We start from the raw sequence: 17,390 nt of genomic DNA on the forward strand, positions 1-17,390 counted from the left end.
GTTAACAGTTGCTTATGAATCTTTAGCCTGGAATACAAAATTCACAGTCGATTCAGATACAGATCTTCTAACACAATAACATATTTTATTATCTATTCATACGGCAATTTTTTTAAAAATTAAAAAATACCCCACGTGGCAATTAGGTGTGTTAAGTAGTAAAGCTCATTACACTGACGTTTCGCTTTCCTTTAAGAGTGGTATCATTTAGAAAGCGGGAACCTCTGTACCCCATATTGCACTATAATTCTTCCCTTCATGTTTGAATAATAAGGGTTCCGGGCTAGCTTCGAAGATTTGTACTACTTTTCTCTCCTGGGATCTCCTCTTTCAAATCCCCTCTGAATTAATTCCAGAAATGAGCTTTATAGGGGGGAGGGATGCAGAATTAAACCCAACATGAAAGGAGGAATTACGCCGCACCACTGGGAGTTAGTTTGAGTGGTTAAGACTCTGATTTGGCATCAGCACGGGACGGTGGGGGAGGGGATGATTTAGAACAGGGGTGGCTCACAGGGCCTCCCTGAATGACCCACCTTGGCTCAGCCCCTACACAATAGCTAAGCTTGAAATAAAGGCCTCTCATTGGACCAGTGGAAGGGTTTTTAAAAAGCCTAATTACTTCTAAAGCCTTATTAAAGTGTGGGAGGGTCTTGGGGTGTGTGGGGGGCTTGGCAGTAATCACAGCTGGGGAGGGTATCATATCAAGTTCACTAATGATCCTCAGACCTTTGTAGTCCCCCAAAATGAAATAATCGAAACATTTAGGACCCCGTTAACAGTTGCTTATGTATCTTTAGCTTGGAATACAAAATTCACACTCGGTTCAGATACGGAACATTGTGCATCGATGACTGGGAAAACCTCATACTACTATAAAGCCCTTCCTGAGACGGTAGCAATCAAAGGACAAATAAGTCTAGTTCTTTCACCTCTGTAAAATTTGCACAATAGTAACTTGTGTTGTACAGTTCCTAATTCTCCATTACCGCATGGATGTATACGATTTACATATAGAATAGAATGCCATTAAATCTCCTTTCTGAATTAGCTGAGGGTAGAACATCGAATTAAACTAGCGTTAATGGATTTGTATATTTTGGGACAAATAATGGCCTCAGTTATCTTGCTCAGCCCGCTTGTGGAAACATAATGCGTCGCAAATTGCTGAACACAAACCTAGATGTATCTTTTACAATCTAGCAAGAGAAGAGAGGCCCTCAACCAATTTTGAATTTGAGAAGACATAGTCATAAAACTACCTGATAGAGGAACTGTTGTTGTGATGAAGTTGTCCGAGACAACTGAATGGCAGCAGTACATACAACTCCTCAATTATGATATCACAGCGGACCGAATTTTTTTAAAAAATCACAATGCAATCCATAAATTCCTGCATTTTGTAAAATGAAAATGTTGCATGAAAGCTCTTTGAATCTCACCGCTTGCTCTATAAGATGCCCATCTAAGAACCATCAGCCTTTCACAAGCCTAGGAGAAGTTAATAATTTTTGTTTTATTGAAATGATTTAGTCAATCATTCTTCTGAAAAATAAGAAGGAAACAAGGATGCTTCATCCCTAGCTTAGTTGATGGCAATAGGAGGACTGCTGTCTTCTGCTTAAAGAAGAATTGGTATCTTAACACTTGCCAAGATAGGGGGAGACAGTTAATCAGCCATTCAACAAGGGGCTCAATAATTTAAATACAAATGAAACAGCATGTACCTAATGACTCACCCTTGCTGAACCCCTTTAGTTATTGAAACAGGGTTAAGTAATATGCCTTGTGGGCCATAGCTCAACCTCCTTTTAGTCTTGGAATAAAGAACTCTTAAAAGACAGAGGAGCAGTTTGAAAGAATGCCCCCTTTCCCCAATATCTTCCTAGAGATGGAATCAAGTGCATCTTTCAGATCCATGAAAGCTGCAAAAAGTCTTCTAGGATATTTCTCCATCAAATCAATTGAAGCCATACAGTGGCCCAATGTGGCTCCCCCCTCTCTGAATTCAGCCTCTTCCATACCAAGAGTTCCAGCTCCAGCCCAGGCTCCACATTTATAGCATAAACATTGTGCATGTAGTTTACCAATAATAGATAAAGACTAACTTTGGGGGGGGGGGGGTCTGATCTAGGTCCTTCCTTAAAAATGGGAATAATTATTGTGCCACTCCATGTCCACGTCACAGGAATTTGACCCGTGCTTCTTATGTGCATCGACAAAATAGCCTGTTTAGGTTCCCACTATGATATATTAGTCCTTAAGATTTCAGGTGAAATTCGATCCAGCCCAGACATTATTTTATCCAGCAGCCCTCCGTGTTATAGCACAAAACTGCTTTTGGAAATCCTGTCAGATTCAGAATTCATTTGCTATGCGATGCAAATGCCTGGTGTGGTAAAAACCATTAGTTCCGCACCTCCTTCGATGTGCAGTACTGGGTTTTTTTGGATTCAAGCCATTGTGTTTTGTTGGTGTTCTTATAACAACGAGATAAGATACCATTATTTTTTTTTTAAAAAATATAGCTTACAAACCATTTCACTTTAAAATACAGTGTAAAAAGATTTTAAATAAATAAATCTACTGGATCAGCCCAAAGGCATGGCTAGTTTAGCATCTTACGTCCCATATTGGCCAACCAGATGTCTTTGAGAAGCCCAAGGACATGAAGACAAGAACTCTCTCCATTGTATGTTCCCAGGATCTCCTATTCAGCAGAATCTTGCGTCTGAACATGGAGGTTGAAGTGGTTCCCTGAGAACTCTGCGCTGGCAACTTGGGTTTTCATTGGTGTACTAAATTGTGTAGTATATTGCATTCAGTTGGGTGATATATTGCATCTTTTATGTCAGTTTTGTGTATTTTAAGATAGCATTGCACAGCTAGAGCCCAGTGTTACAGGATAGTTAAGCCAAAGCATGTGTGAATTCTAAGCAACATTTCTCCTCCCGCCCACACACAAAATACATGATTTTTCATACATATGAAAGGAGAAATATTAAAAATGTTTGCGCTGAGACTTTTCCAAATCCAGAAAGGTTGACTGTGTTTCCATGTTTTCAGTGAGGAGTAGAGCTGAAACACCTTCTCTAATCAAATCACAGATCAAAGGCTGTTATTTCTTTGACGTTGCAATTATGAATTCACCCGTGGAGTTTAAAAACAAAACAAAATCCTCAAACCTGTAATTTCCTGCAAGTAGAATTCCCCAACATGCAAAGACCTTGGAATGTGAGCAGCCACACTGGATCAATATAGCTGTTGAGGTCACTTCTGGTCAATAAACGTTGCTATCTCTAAAGAAGGGAAGTAGCAAGGTGACATCACTCATTGTTGCCTCTGTTGGCATCAGGGAATGGTAATACAAGTAGCACATCGCTCTGTCCAAGCAGTGGCTGTAGGGAGAACATAAATGGACACTTGCCCCATGCCATGCCCAAAGAAGACTTAAGTAAAATTGAGAAAGGAGAGTTTATGGTTGAGACTCATGTCTCTCTGTCAATGGCCTGGGTATCCTTAGATGAATCTGAACACATTTTAACTCGCATGGTGTCAGCAGGGCTCCTATGTACACATACTTAAAATATGTCACAATGAAGAGGAGGAAGAGCGTGCAAGAGGGGAAAAGGCTCGTTATAAAATGTAATAAATAAATAAATAAACTTGGGACAGGGAGCAGGTCCCAATGAAACATTTGTGCCAACAGCCATAGGATCAAGCTATGGTAGATATACAGTGGTGGCCAAAATTGTGGACACTTTTTGAAATTTTCATGTTTTGCAACTTTGCATGCTTATAGAAAATGTTCTGTTTCACAAAATTCAAATGTTTATATATCAATTGAAAGACCTGATTCACGTAATACAACAATCCTGCTTCTTTTCCTGGGTGTCCAATCAACTCTTTTCTTTGGTGCCATGGCTCTGTTTATGAGGTACGTACATACACTTTTAATTTGAGAAATACTTCAAATATTCACACAATCTCCAATTGTGCTTCAGTTACAGAACTAACAGCAAAACTGACTTTCCCCAACTTGAAACAGGATGTATCGCAGCTACTGCCATGTGATTGGTCCCCAGAACAAGGACTGTGATTGGCCAGCAGGGTTTGCAATTTCAATCCGCTTCTTCACTCAATCACACCTGTGTGTGTTTTTATACTAAAGTGAGCATAACTTTTTTTTGTACTGCAGATATTTGCATTCTGTTTTTTGTATTGGATTCAGCAGCATTAAATTCTCTTTCAATTGATATATAAACATTTGAATTTCATGAAACAGAACATTTTCTATAAGCATGCAAAGTTGCAAAACATGAAAATTTCAAAAAGTGTCCACAATTTTGGCCACCACTGTAGTTAGATATATCTAGCTAAGCAACAGTATTGGGTGGATGGAATACAGAATTCTTTTCAAGCAATGGAAACAACCAGTAGGGACCACTATGCCTTGGAAGATGGCTGGCCTTTAAGGCCACCTTATTGGTGTTAGGAATGACTCCTTGTGGCATTACACCCCACAAGTCAGTTCCCTAATGTATGTCTAAGATTTGTAAGTCTATTGTGTTTAGAATGCTGACCTGAGTGGGTGGAGATTGAATATCTTAGGAGGGGGAAGGAGGATATATAAGGGAATAACTGAGGTGAGAAAGGGGTGTGTGTTTTTAAAATACTTTGTTTCAAGGGAGAATTAGAGGATCAGGGTAAAGAGGGTTGTCTTTTGAGTGTAGCGTGCAGATAGTCGGTGTATATTAAACAATCCTGATAATAAAGAAGGTTCAAGAGTGAAGGTGTGAGAGAAAGGAAAGCGTGTATGAGAAGAGAGAAAGGACTGGATGAGAGGTTTTGACAAAGGTCTGAAAAGTTTTGTTATGAAACAAAGTTTGCGAACATTGAAACAAATTTTTATTCCGTTTGTTTTACTACCACAAAAATCCCACGTGTCTCCTTGGCATTTATCATCTGCAGTTATATACATATAACCCCCGTTCTGACCTTAATTCACCATCAGCACATATAATTCACAGCGCATTATTTTATTCCTGAAATCATTCCTGTTTCACCCCTTTCTCCACCTAGTTTGTAGAAAGGTGGCGTTTGTCCCTCACCTCAGGCTCATAAAGTGGTGGCGCTTAGCTTGAGCAGGGAGTGTCCGCGGACAGGCCTGTTGTAAAGAGCCGGTGTCGTGGCACACTCCTCCCTCTAATTTGTCTCTGAGATTTTAAGGTGAAGCAGTCGGAGCTCTGCATAGCACACATTCTGGCGACACACTCCACTCCATCCCATTTGGTGGGTTGATGTGTCCCCATAGCAGCCCATGAGCTTTGTAGAGGTTGTTGGATTTGCAGTAGTTTACCATAATGTTGTGTGTGTTTGCATACTGAAGCTCGGTAGTACCTCCTCCTTGTGCTTTACTGTTGGAGGGGTACTCAATGTATACGCGTGACTGTAATGTATTGTTTGTCAATATGTTCTGTGTTGGGAATTGAGCTGGTCATACCCCAGTTCTCAAATGGTTTAGGAGATGTTCCAGCGGCCTTTGTGGAAGGAAACCGTCCAAGAGGGTGTCTTCTCCCTCTTGAAGGCCTTCTGCTCCTTGCCCGCCTTGGAAGTATGAGAGTGGCCTAGGTCCCAGGGGAAGGGGGGACAAAATGTGTCCCAAATACCCTGCCTCTTCCCCCCACTACTCCAATTTGTAGCCTGCTCCAGGAGCTTCAGCGTACCTCATGACCAAGCTGCTGGTGGTTTGCGAACTTTGTAGGCCGTAGCACAATCCCAGGTTTTTGGAGACCACACAGAGCAGAGATGGGAGAGAAAAGCAGAGGAAAACAAAACACAAAAAGGGTGTGGACGAGACTCTTGTTTCGGCACTGCCAATGGCAAGGATGCACAGTTCTTCCAGCGTTGTGGAGAGCCGGTGGCGCCTGTGCTGCTTGTTCTGTTTGCTTGCTTAGCCTTGCCTTTGCAAGCTAGTTCTGTGTGAGTACACTTTGTTCGGAGGGCTTTTAGTGTTCCCCCGGGTGTGGTTATCTGCCATAACAGAGGGAGTTGGGCGTTTGGTCAGCATGTTTGCCTTTTGTACGCCGGGTCCAGAGGGAACTGTTTGGATGCCGTTTAGTTTAGGGTTTTTCCGCTAATCGCTTTAACGAGCCTGAGCAAAGAAGCAAAATGAAGCAGCCGCTGTTCCATTAAAGCTGTGTTTTGGGGTGGGGTTGGGGGTGGGGGAGAGAAGATTACTCTTCATTTGCAGTGGCCACACGTTGAGTGAAGGAATGAGTTCCCCCATCTCCTTAATGTTGGAGGACTAAGCCCTGGCTTTGGCAAGGCAATCACAAAAGGGAGAACAAATCCTTACACGGGAGATTTTAATGGCGCACGAGCGTAGAGTGCTTTACCCCGTACAGCCGGGCTCACATCAGCACAATGCAAAAAATGACTGTGGATGCTCTACAAGGAGGTAAATGCTCCCAATTGAGAGGCAGCTGACTGTGGGATGAACCCAATTCCTTCCCATGCCTTTTAAGTATTCATGAAGAGGTAGCCCTTCCCAACCACCCCTTAAAAATGGAGTTGGGGACGATTTGCTGCTTACAGTTTATGGATATAGGTCACAATTCAAAATTTAACACTCCTCAGCTATGTTGATTTCAGTGGGGCAGCTTTGAGTATGTGCCCATCATTTGCAAATCGACCTTTCAGATTGTTTGGACTTCCATCCCATTCCATCCCAGAGGCCCTGAGTGGATTGCGGTACGTTTAAATACACTGGGTGCGATTTAAAATTCAGATAACTAAGTATATTTTTGACCCCCCTCCCCCATCCAAACCTTGCCACAAGTTGCTTACAGTTTAAATTTCAGCAACAGTGACAGGGAGACAGGAGGGAAGAATGTACAAATTATATGTGCTTAGGCTTAATTTCACTTGGAACCAAGGAGAAGCCAGAGCCTTGGCAGAGGAGGTGGTGGTTGAAAGAGAGAGAGGTGACATGTCATAGGTGTCATTTCCCAAGCCCTTGGCCTTTCCAGGGTATATTAGAAAGTACTTATGAAGATGAGGATCAGACTGTTCTTCCAAGGGAGGGACAATCAATCCTTTATTCAGCATGCACCCCACCACTCAGACAGAAGACATGGCCTTGACATTACCCTCTGAGACAGTGGATGAACCATGGCAGATCCTCCAACATAGCATAGCAGACTGGGGGGTTATCAGATGATATCCCTTACAGTCTATCAAATTATCCCGAGGAAGGACCAGAGGGTCGGAAATGTGTCGGAGTTCTTTTATTGTATGAAACAATACAATAAAAGAAATTATTTTCTGTGGGGTCCCCCCATTTATTTATTTTTTGCTTTGGAGAACCTCCATCTCTCCAAGCCTTGCAGAAATATGAGACTACAATATCAGGTAAAGGCCTTTTAACAGTCCAGCCAGCTCCTCCGGAGAGGAACTGTCCGTACTACAGATTTTGGCCTTAGTTGGCTTTAGCTTGCTGCTGGGACAATATCCTCCTATGATTCTAGTAGAAGACCGCTCCAGCCAGCAAAACTCACTCTGAGTTATCCGTGGTCCTGCTGCAACACCCATTTATACAAGAGAGCTTCTGCTCTTATATAGCTTGTTGTGTCTGATGTACTCACCTTTACTGATCTTTTGTCTTTCTGACACAGCCTCACGTGCCTAGAATTGACTGTTCTACCTAGACTGGACTAGTCCAAACATGGATCATTCATTGGTAACTCAAGCAACATGGCCACAGCCTAAACAAGATCACAGGGAAGGTAAAAAAAATCTCAGCCACAGGAACTCCCGTGCAAGTACTTTAGAACTGGGAACTCCCTGACACCTCAGTCTGCAGAGAAAAAGTCCAACAATAAAAATCAACCCCAGTCTACCCTTACACTGGACGGTTGATAACACACTATGAAAAGCCTTACAGGACTTTTCATGGCACAGTCCTTAGAAATCAAAAGTCCAAATAGAAAAGAGTCCGTGTGCTTTTGAAACGGTGATAGATCCAAACAGGGAGGGGTTTCGGGCCTTGAGTCGAAAGATGATCCTAGCAAAGGCTCCTCACCTTTGCTCCAGCTTATAAAGGGAGGTGTGGGCCTGTTCAAAACCACTTGACAGACAGGGGTTGTGGCCCGTAAATCATGCCTGCGTCCAAACAGGACAGCACTGCTCAGCCCACGAAGATGATGCTACCATCTGAGTGACTCCTTCAACAAGCCCCCCCACCTTTCTAACATTCTCAAGTTCCCAGAGAAACCTTACAGTCTCAAGGGTTGGGGTTGAATCTGCTCCCTTTTTTTCTCCCCCCCTGAGAACTCAGACAGAGATAAGTTTGCACAGATTTTGACATAACAAACTAGTTCTAATTAAATCTAATGACAACCTGCAAGGCCTCCATGGCCTTGCTGAAACCTATACCTGACAGATACGTGCCCATATGAGCTGCAGCTGGCAGCTGGTAGCCGTAAATCAAGCAATATGTCACTCCAAGCAGACTTGAGATTCTTTCTCACCTATGCCTGCAACATTTGAATTCTGAGATCGCATTATTCCTTATGAGTGGCACCAAGAAAAGCCCTTGGTTTCATTACTTCTTTTAGTTTCTGCCTCTCCTTTATCGTTTCCTCCCCAATCCCACCACCACGTTCTAAATTTCAAAAGTGCTCAATGAACCACTGAACCGAGCAATAAGTGTTAAATCTGTGATGCACATTTTTCTTATTATTATTACAGAAAACTGTAACTCAGCCTGCTGGCTCCAGTGTGTCTTCATAGTGTGCTGTTGCAGAAAAAGACTCTCTCCCTAGTATGATTGCCAAATTGTCAAAATCTTATCTTTTGCTATTCTTTCAGCAAGATGGTTGTAGGTCTTCTATTAGGGTCTGTGTGTGTGTGTGTGTGTGTGTGTGTGTGTGTGTGTGTTGCAGTTGTCTCTGCATTTCACACCTGCCTGGAGATCACAAAATAGATTTTGCATCGAGCCAGAATATGTTTTGTTTCAGATAGATATCACCTACTCTGGTTTGTTTCCACAAAAAGGCAGTATCAACAAGAAACGGTTTTGAAACATTTCTTTTAGATTTCCATCTTCTCTTTGTAAGGATTTCCATATGGCCCGGGTGTAATTTTGCAATTCTGCCCTTTTCCTCCCACTTGCAATATGCATGACAGACTCAACTCCCTGTCACTTATGGTTTAGTTATCCAGATGAGAGGATTCACAAAAGAGCTGGAGCAGGTGTGTGTGTGTGCGTGCCTTTTGTGTTCACTTGTCCTGTTGCCCCCGATAGCAACATTGTTCAAGGCCATGGTTAAGGCCCTTTTTAATGTGGTGTCCCCATCCTTCTAGACTGCCCTACCACAGACGTGTGCGCTGGGCTCCTTCCCTGGGGCTTTTAAAGACTCGGACATTCCAGCCTGCTTTTAAACGAATGGCTGGCCGGTTTTCCTTTTATAAATTGGGAGCGTTTACTGTTGCTGTTATTTTAAATGCTTTATTATGGCGTTCTAGTAAATTGTCTTGCATATTTTATTGTTTTAAAAATGTTGCTTTGCAAGCTGCCTCGAGGCGGCTTTGCCTCCAAGAGGCAGTATGCAAATATTTTAAATAAATAAAATAATTTTACAGATCCAACGTGTAGACTGCCATATTGGGGTTTTACACCGCAGTCAAGCTTTGGCCCAGCTATAAACGTACCGGTCTGTTCTGTCTGGACCTTGCACATCTTTAGCAGCAGAGTGATAGGACAACGTCAGCGTTTCTTCTGTTGTTATGGTACAACCTGCACTTTAGCGGCTTTGGCAGTCGGTATTAAATCCTTTATGAATTGGATCCCTTGACTTCGTGCTTTCTCGAAAAGTGCTTTCTCGCCCAAAGCAGCCACGGTGCAGCCAGAACACAGGCTGGGCCGAAAGAGGAACGGCAGCTCTTCAGCAGCAAAGCAGTTGAAACTATCGGGTTTTACTCTGCTCAGTTTGTTACTATCCGTTCAGCAGTGGGTCCAAAAGAATCCCAGGCTTCTATTGCCCCCTTTTTTCAGTTAGCAACAATCCCTTTATCTTCATGGAAGCATTGCCTGCCTACTCTGCAGCCGGTAGTGTACAATGGGAAGCATAGGCCCTCTCCTTAGCTAGGAGTCCTTGAGCTGTACGCTTTCAGATGCACACCCAGCATTGGCATAGAAATACATTAGTGATCTTTCCCAGAAATTTAAAACGAGATGGATTCTATTACAGCCCTGAGGTATTGGCTCCGTATCACAATGTGTTTTCCAGCATGCGCTTCACTTTAATGTCAAGCGAGCGGTTTCCCAAACAATGGCTCGAGTGCGGGTGGCCTCGTAAGAATAGGATGAGCTCTGCCGCCACCTGGCCCAGGCTTCCTGTAAAGAGCGCGTTCTCATCAGGTCTGCGGTGTAGAAAAGGAGGCAGATATAATGGGCTGAGAGGGAGATAAGAGTGTGTTTTCGTCAGGTCTGCGCTATAGAAAAGGAGGCGGATATAATGGGCTGAGAAGGAGATAAGAGCTCGCAGCACCACTTTGGGAGGGGATTTGGGAGAGAAAAATGGGACTGAGCAAGCTAGTGGCCACAGCAGGAAAGGAGTAAATAATCCTCAGTTGTAGCGGCCTCTTTTATTTCAGCCCTGTGACCCAAGGAGTACCTGAAGTCAGGCCTTTCCGTGGGATGACCTTAAGTTCAAGACCACATTCTGTTACAGTGGTGAACGCCCGGTATTAAGCCACAAGCATCACAGGTTGGCTCTTTGCAGCCCTACCGGAAGCCTGGCCTGTTTAACCACTGGAGTGACTGGGACGTGTTCTCGAACCCTTCATCTGAAAGCAGGTCCGGGTTCACTCCACAGCCGCCTCCAGAAACACCTGCAAACCTGTCACCTTTTAATATTTGGCCCGCTTAACGGGCATGGAGGAACGTCCACCATGCTCGAGACGGGAACGGAAAGCAAGTCTAGTACGCTTAATAAAAAGAGATTAAATGAAATCTAATACGCAGCCCGTGGCTCTCGAAACCTGTGACTTGTTCCAGGGGGAAATTTTGGGCTTCTTGCCTTGCACAGTTCCCTAGAGACGGACGCAGCCTGTGTTGTGCACTGGTTCCAAAGTGCGAGTAGTGACAGAGCAGATGGATGCGACGACCCAATCCGCCTTGGTTCCGATGGGCAGATTCCTACTGTTGCAGCCGGGTCTTCCATGCATTCGGGGACCTTGCTGCTTACAGGCTGTCCGTGAATGCTGCCTTGGCATGTACTTGTATGCATACAAAACGTCTTATGCAAATGCCGTTGGGCACTTTCAGCCAATCCCTACTAATCCCTCTTTGCACCCATTCTCTTCTCTCCCTCCCCGTCCCCCGCCCCCCCCCCCCTTTTGACAGTTCCAGGGCACTGACTGCTTGAGCAAGATTTCAAGTCTTGCCTTGTGCAGGCGATTTCTTTTAACCCTTTGCAGGGCCCCGGCCACCCATGGCATTTCCTCTAGTTGTGTTCCGTTGTTCAAATCAGGTGTCTGAGGGCCTGGCGATGCGTCGCTAGAGGGCAGTGTAACAGCTAACTCCGTACAAGAAAAAGGTGGAGTGAAAAAACCGTCCTTTATGTTTGCCGTTTTGCTTTTAAAATGGATCCACTGTGAAATCGTAAGCCATGCTACAAATTCTACGGAAGGATTTATTGTTGGCCAGGGAAATGTCAGCCATTAAGTTTAGCTGCTGTTTTGACTGTGTGTGGAGTTTTTTTTTAATCCCCCTCTGCAGAAAAACAAAACATAAAAACAGCAATCTTGGTTTTTTTTGTTTACAATTTATTTAGCAAGTTGGCTGGTTAGTGATATAAGGCGCTCTGCCGCCTTTCAAATTATTTGGAGTTTTGCATGGATTTTCTCATAGAGGCTCAAAGTGGTTTACAAGAAATCAAGCAAATGAAGCATTTCTGACATAAACACTTACTTTGAAGCTCCTTACTGCCTTTTTAATATACTCTTGGAGCAATCTGACCACCCCCACCCCGGTGAATCTGCTGCCAGCTTCATTTAGCTATTGTTTGACTGCTGCTAGTGAGTCAGATTTCAATTTTGTCCATTTCTCCTGACCATCGGGTGCTTTTTTGGGGAATCACAGGACCCATGAGAAATTCCATCGCTATAACCAAATCTTCCAGGACAGTTGCTGCAAGTGGATTAAACACAGCTCCATCAAACTTCCCAAATGGCCAGTGCCCAGATGCAGAGGTCCATGGGGCATCTGACTGTAATGGGCTGCCCGTCTCATGGTGCAGCATCCGTCTCTTTACTAACTGGTTGAGTAGAGTCAGGACTGTTTAGGCTGAGTTCTGAATTGTTTCTAGCTGGCTGCCAAGTCCTGGCTCTTAGGATGGTATTTAACTGGCATTTGGGAGGCTAAATAAACTCAGGACAGTTATTGAAGCCTCTGGCACCCGGTGGGCATACTGATCAACTCCCTTCCTTGTGCCTCAATCCCATAGTCCTTTGCATTTTCCCCATCCTCTGTGGCTGCATGTGTTCCTCCATGTACAAGAATTTCCTGCAGCTGACGCTCCCTACTGTTGTGTTTTATTTATTTATTTATTTCATTTCTGTACCGCCCAATAGCCGAAGCTCTCTGGGCGATTAACAAAGCTCCTGCTTTTGATGGGAGATAAATTATGAGACCTGCTAGGTAATCTACAACGCTTTTATTAAGCAGCAAACATCTCTTCCACCTGAAGAGAGTCTAATGTCTTGAAAACTTCCCCCTAGGCAACACTATGCAAACTAAGCGAGACAATTGTCCGACCAAGGAGAACAGGACGCCCCTTCCCAAACGCCCGTAACTTCAGAGAGCCTGGTGTGGAGGCGGATTCTGGCACAATTCTAGTGGGACCGACTTTCTCACACCTTCCTTCCACTCTGCGTTTTAGCTTCCGGTGGACCCTAGCATCAGCTAGCTTATCGGGGAGCTCTCCTCCGGAAGAAGGCTCATTTCCCACTGAGTGTGTAGGATTTGGCCTTGAGGAGATAAGCTCTGGAGAGGGGTGACTCCCAGCTGGGGAATCGCCTGTGAGAGCTTCCTCCCCCACTAGTACAGGCCGGCTGGTGCCTGGTGTTGCGTCTTCTAGTTCTGAATCGGATTCTGATTGATTACCTGAAACACCTTCTCCCAAAACAGGGGCAGTAGGGTTAGACATGACACCTACTGTAATTATGGGACAACTGATGACATCAAACAGCAAGCAGAAAGAACCCACTGAATTGAACCCTTAGGCCTGGTTCTCATGTAATAATAACCCAGAGGATGGTTGTCATTGAATTGTGAGTTGTTGAATTGTGGGTTGCTGTTACGTGGAGACCCTGCATAATGGTTTAGTTATGGATTGTTAACCATGAACAACCCAGGAAGAGAACCCATGATTTTTTGTTGGGTTGTGAACCCTGTATTGTTTGTGGTTAACAACCCATAATTAAACCACAGTGGAGGGTTCACACATAACAGGAACCTACAATTCAATAACAGCCTATATTCAGCCCCTACTTTGGGTTGCCGTTATGCGCAAACCAGGTCTTTGCAAAATGTAAGCCTGTCATATGCCTTTGAGTCTTGGCTTTCTAGAAAAGCAGGTTCATTGCAACCTCCTCTCTTTTTTTCCTTGCAAAACTCTCCGCCAAGTGTGTGGCTGTAATTTCTGAAGACAAAAGTTTAACTTCACTGTTGTCTCCCTTTGAAGGGAAATTAATCAGCTATTCTAGGATCTGGCTCATCAGTTAAACAGCTATAAATATATTTCACCTCTTGGGAAAAGTGCAACATGAAATGTCTCTTAGTAGCTTGCTCAGGAAAAGCTGACACAATTCAGTAATGACGGCCACATTTGAGTTGATGTCAAAGAACTGCAGTACTAAATTAGTCTCCGATGCTGTGTCCTCCTGCAGTTCAAGTGTTGACTTTAAATTACGTGCTATGGAGAGATGTAAAACACCTGATAATAAAACTTTTCTTCCAAAGTCTAAGAATATACAGTCACTCTGGGATTGACTTAGAGCTCATTCTCACAACCATGTAAGAAGTTCAACTATTCTATGGTAGATGACTTGAGCAAAATGGCTGTCACCTATCAACTGTCCTGTGTTGAACTTTTCAATGTCATAAATGCAATAAATGAAAGCAACTTCCACATGATAAGCTTATTGTAAGGTAACTAGCACTTTGATTGACTGCTGAACCTTACCTGACTCCTAACATTAAAACATTTGTGTACAGTTTTACCCTTCTGCCTGCTGGTCTGGTGTGTGGCTGTGCGCGATCCTCGCTAGCGTGCTGTGTCCCTACTGATCCTAACTGGTCACGTTTCCGTATTTTGTAGGGCTATCATGATCCCACTAAAACCAAAGTGCTCCACTTCAGCATGAACCCAGCCAGCCTGGCTAAGCAGCAGCGGCTTGAGGAGGAGACACATCTGCGGGAGGAATGCGAGCGCCTGAGAGAGATGGTCAGAGTGCTGGAAGGAGGAGGCTCTCTCCCAGAAAAGCTTGAGGGGGCTGTAAATCTCCAGTCACCCCAAGAAATTGCTGGTATGTGTCTGCCTCTGGAGTCTCATCAGTTCCCTATCCATCAGTGTTGCTCTTTGAACCAAAGGGCAAAATTATTATTATTATTATTATTATTATTATTATTATTATTATTATTATTATTATTTAGATTTCTATACGAACCCATAACCAAAGCTTTCCTGGGCAGTTTACAAAGATTAAAACCCACTAAAAATACAGTATACAACATTTTCAAAACCATTTACATGCCAACACACAATGCACACGGAGGGCAGCCAGAATGGTCAGGGGTCTGGAAACAAAGCCCTATGAAGAGAGACTGAAACAACTGGGCAGGTTTAGCCTGGAGAAGAGAGGATGGAGGGGGAGACAGGATAGCACTCTTCAAGGACTTGAAAGGTTGTCACACAGAGGAGGGCCAGGATCTCTTCTCGATCCTCCCAGAGTGCAGGACACGGAATAACAGGCTCAAGTTACAGGAAGCCAAAATTCGGCTGGACATCAGGAAAAAGTTCCTGACTGTTAGAGCAGTACGACAATGGAACCAGTTACCTGGGGAAGTCGTGGGCTCTCCCACACTAGAGGCATTCAAGAGGCAGCTGGACAACCATCTGTCAGGGATGCTTTAGGGTGGATTCCTGCATTGAGCAGGGGGTTGGACTCGATGGCCTTGTAGGCCCCTTCCAACTCTACTATTCTATGATTCTATATATCTAAAAGCAACTTTAGATAACCATAAAACAAATCCAGGTCCTGATTAAAGCTCATCATATGGAGCCAAATTAGAAAAGAGATGCACTTGTTTTATTTCTTGTTGTATTTTAGAGTGCATGGGGGAGGGGTCGCGGATTGGGGGAACTAAATTGCAAAAAAAAAAAAAAAAAAAAGCAGCATAAATAAGAGGGTATATAAATGTTGATAGTATTTTTTTTTAAAAAAAAACCACCCAAAAACAAATCTTCGGGCTAATAGAGCTATTATTTAATTAATTAATTAATTAATTACATTTATATACCGCCCCACAGCCGAAGCTCTCTGGGCAGTTCACAAAAGTTAAAACAGTAAAACATTTAAAAAATATACAAAATTTAAAACCCATCAGAGACATAAAAAAACAACAGTATAAAAACATCAGTATCCATTTCAACATAGTTAAAGCCTCTTGCTTTTCATAATAACAACAATAGTGTCACGGTTTACAACCAGTGAGCTGATATAGAGGTTCCTGAGGTGACAGGGGGATTCCTTTGATCTCACCCATTCTAGAGAGTACCTTTGACTGATATACAAAAACTTTGGTGGCCATGTTGGTCCATGGCGGGAAGAGAGGCCCTAACACCCACAGTAGGGAAATATCCTTATTAGGGCCGAACAAAAAGCAAACAAACAGAACATCCAAGCAAAGCACCCAACGGCTGGAAGAGGGGTGGCGGGTTGGAAACATCCACACTGAAACAAAATATAAGAAGAACATCAGAAGTGCCCTGCTGGATCAGACCAAGGGTCCATCTAGTCCAGCAGAACGTCCAATGAAAGCAGAAACATCCACGGTAGGGTAATACCGTTATTAGGAGTAAACATCAAATATTTCCACAGTAAGGAAATAACCTTATTAGGCCAAATACATGCACAGGAGAGTGATACCCATATAAGGACCAAACAAAATGCTACAATTTAGTGAATAAGCTTTTGAGTTCATCAGGGTGTCTGTGGGTGGGTGTCTGGGGTGAGGAGACTGATATGTGGGTGATGGGTCCCTCTGACACAGCCTTTCTCAACCTGAGGCGCTCCAGATGTGTTGGACTACAACTCCCAGAATGCCCCAGCCAGCTGGCTGGGGCATTCTGGGAGATGCAGTCCAGCACATCTGGAGCGCCCCAGGTTGAGAAAGGCTGCTCTGACAGGACAAGGTAGGAACAAAGTTTGTGACGTGCTAAGAGGGTTAAAGAGACTAGGGCCCTTTCTACACCTAAGGATTATCCCAGGCAAATGGAGGAATCATCCCTGCCTGATCCCGGGATCCTCTGTGTGTTATTTGGATACAGGGGGAGATCCCAGGACGATCCCGGGGGAAAAGGCAGGTGTAGAAACGGCCTAGGCCTGCAGCAGAAGTAACAGGAATGTGGCAGATGGATGTTGTTTACAGTGGCATCATCTATTTCTACACTGTGCTAACAAGGGCTTTGTTTTTGCGAACATGGGGTGTGTGGGGGGGAAGCCATCCACCCTGTGAACTCTTCTGTCTCTTAAAAAATGGTCCAGCCAACCTTGACACATCAAGGATTTTTCTCCTCCGAGAGGAAAGGGCTCATGTAAACAACTGTAGAGTTGTTAATCTCTGGCAGGTGGAGTTTGTAGTTCCCTAGATAGATAAACAAAGTGATCTGTGAATGAACCGAGGTAGGCAGCTGTGTAGCTGGAACGCCCTGCAAATGCAGACAAGGTGTAGCAGGGTAATAACCCTTGTGCTGATAACCTCTGAATCTTAATTATATATAAGCCAGGGCAGGAGCAGGCAGGAAACCTTTCCCCTTTCATAGCTGGGCAAACGGTAAACTCTTGAGATTCTCAACATCAGTGGTTGTTTCAGTTGATCAGCTGGTACAGGGGGAGGTGGAGAGATGGAAAATCAATTTATCCAGCTTGCTTAAAAGGCAAATGTATTGTTATCCGGTGTCTCCCGGAGAGTATTCCTCAACCCTGGGGTCCCTCCTCCCCCTGGAGCTGATGGGTAGGGTCAACATCTTCAGTTGCTTCTCCAGGCAGAGGAGGCCATCCTGCCCTCCCAGGCTGACCCTGCCAAGCAAGCGGAGTGG

At 44.0% G+C, this 17,390-nt stretch overlaps 1 protein-coding gene across 1 annotated transcript in view; it reads left to right on the forward strand.

Moving 5' to 3' along the window:
* MAD1L1 (mitotic arrest deficient 1 like 1) overlaps positions 1 to 17,390 on the forward strand; it is a 466,163-nt gene that overhangs the window by 267,357 nt on the left and 181,416 nt on the right. The window contains exon 16 of the mRNA XM_063143631.1: positions 14,388 to 14,595. Within this exon, the coding sequence (XP_062999701.1) occupies positions 14,388 to 14,595 (208 nt within the window). The remainder of the gene's footprint in view (positions 1 to 14,387; positions 14,596 to 17,390) is intronic.

This window comes from Elgaria multicarinata, chromosome 17, assembly GCF_023053635.1.
Source record: "Elgaria multicarinata webbii isolate HBS135686 ecotype San Diego chromosome 17, rElgMul1.1.pri, whole genome shotgun sequence".
NCBI lineage: Eukaryota > Metazoa > Chordata > Lepidosauria > Squamata > Anguidae > Elgaria > Elgaria multicarinata.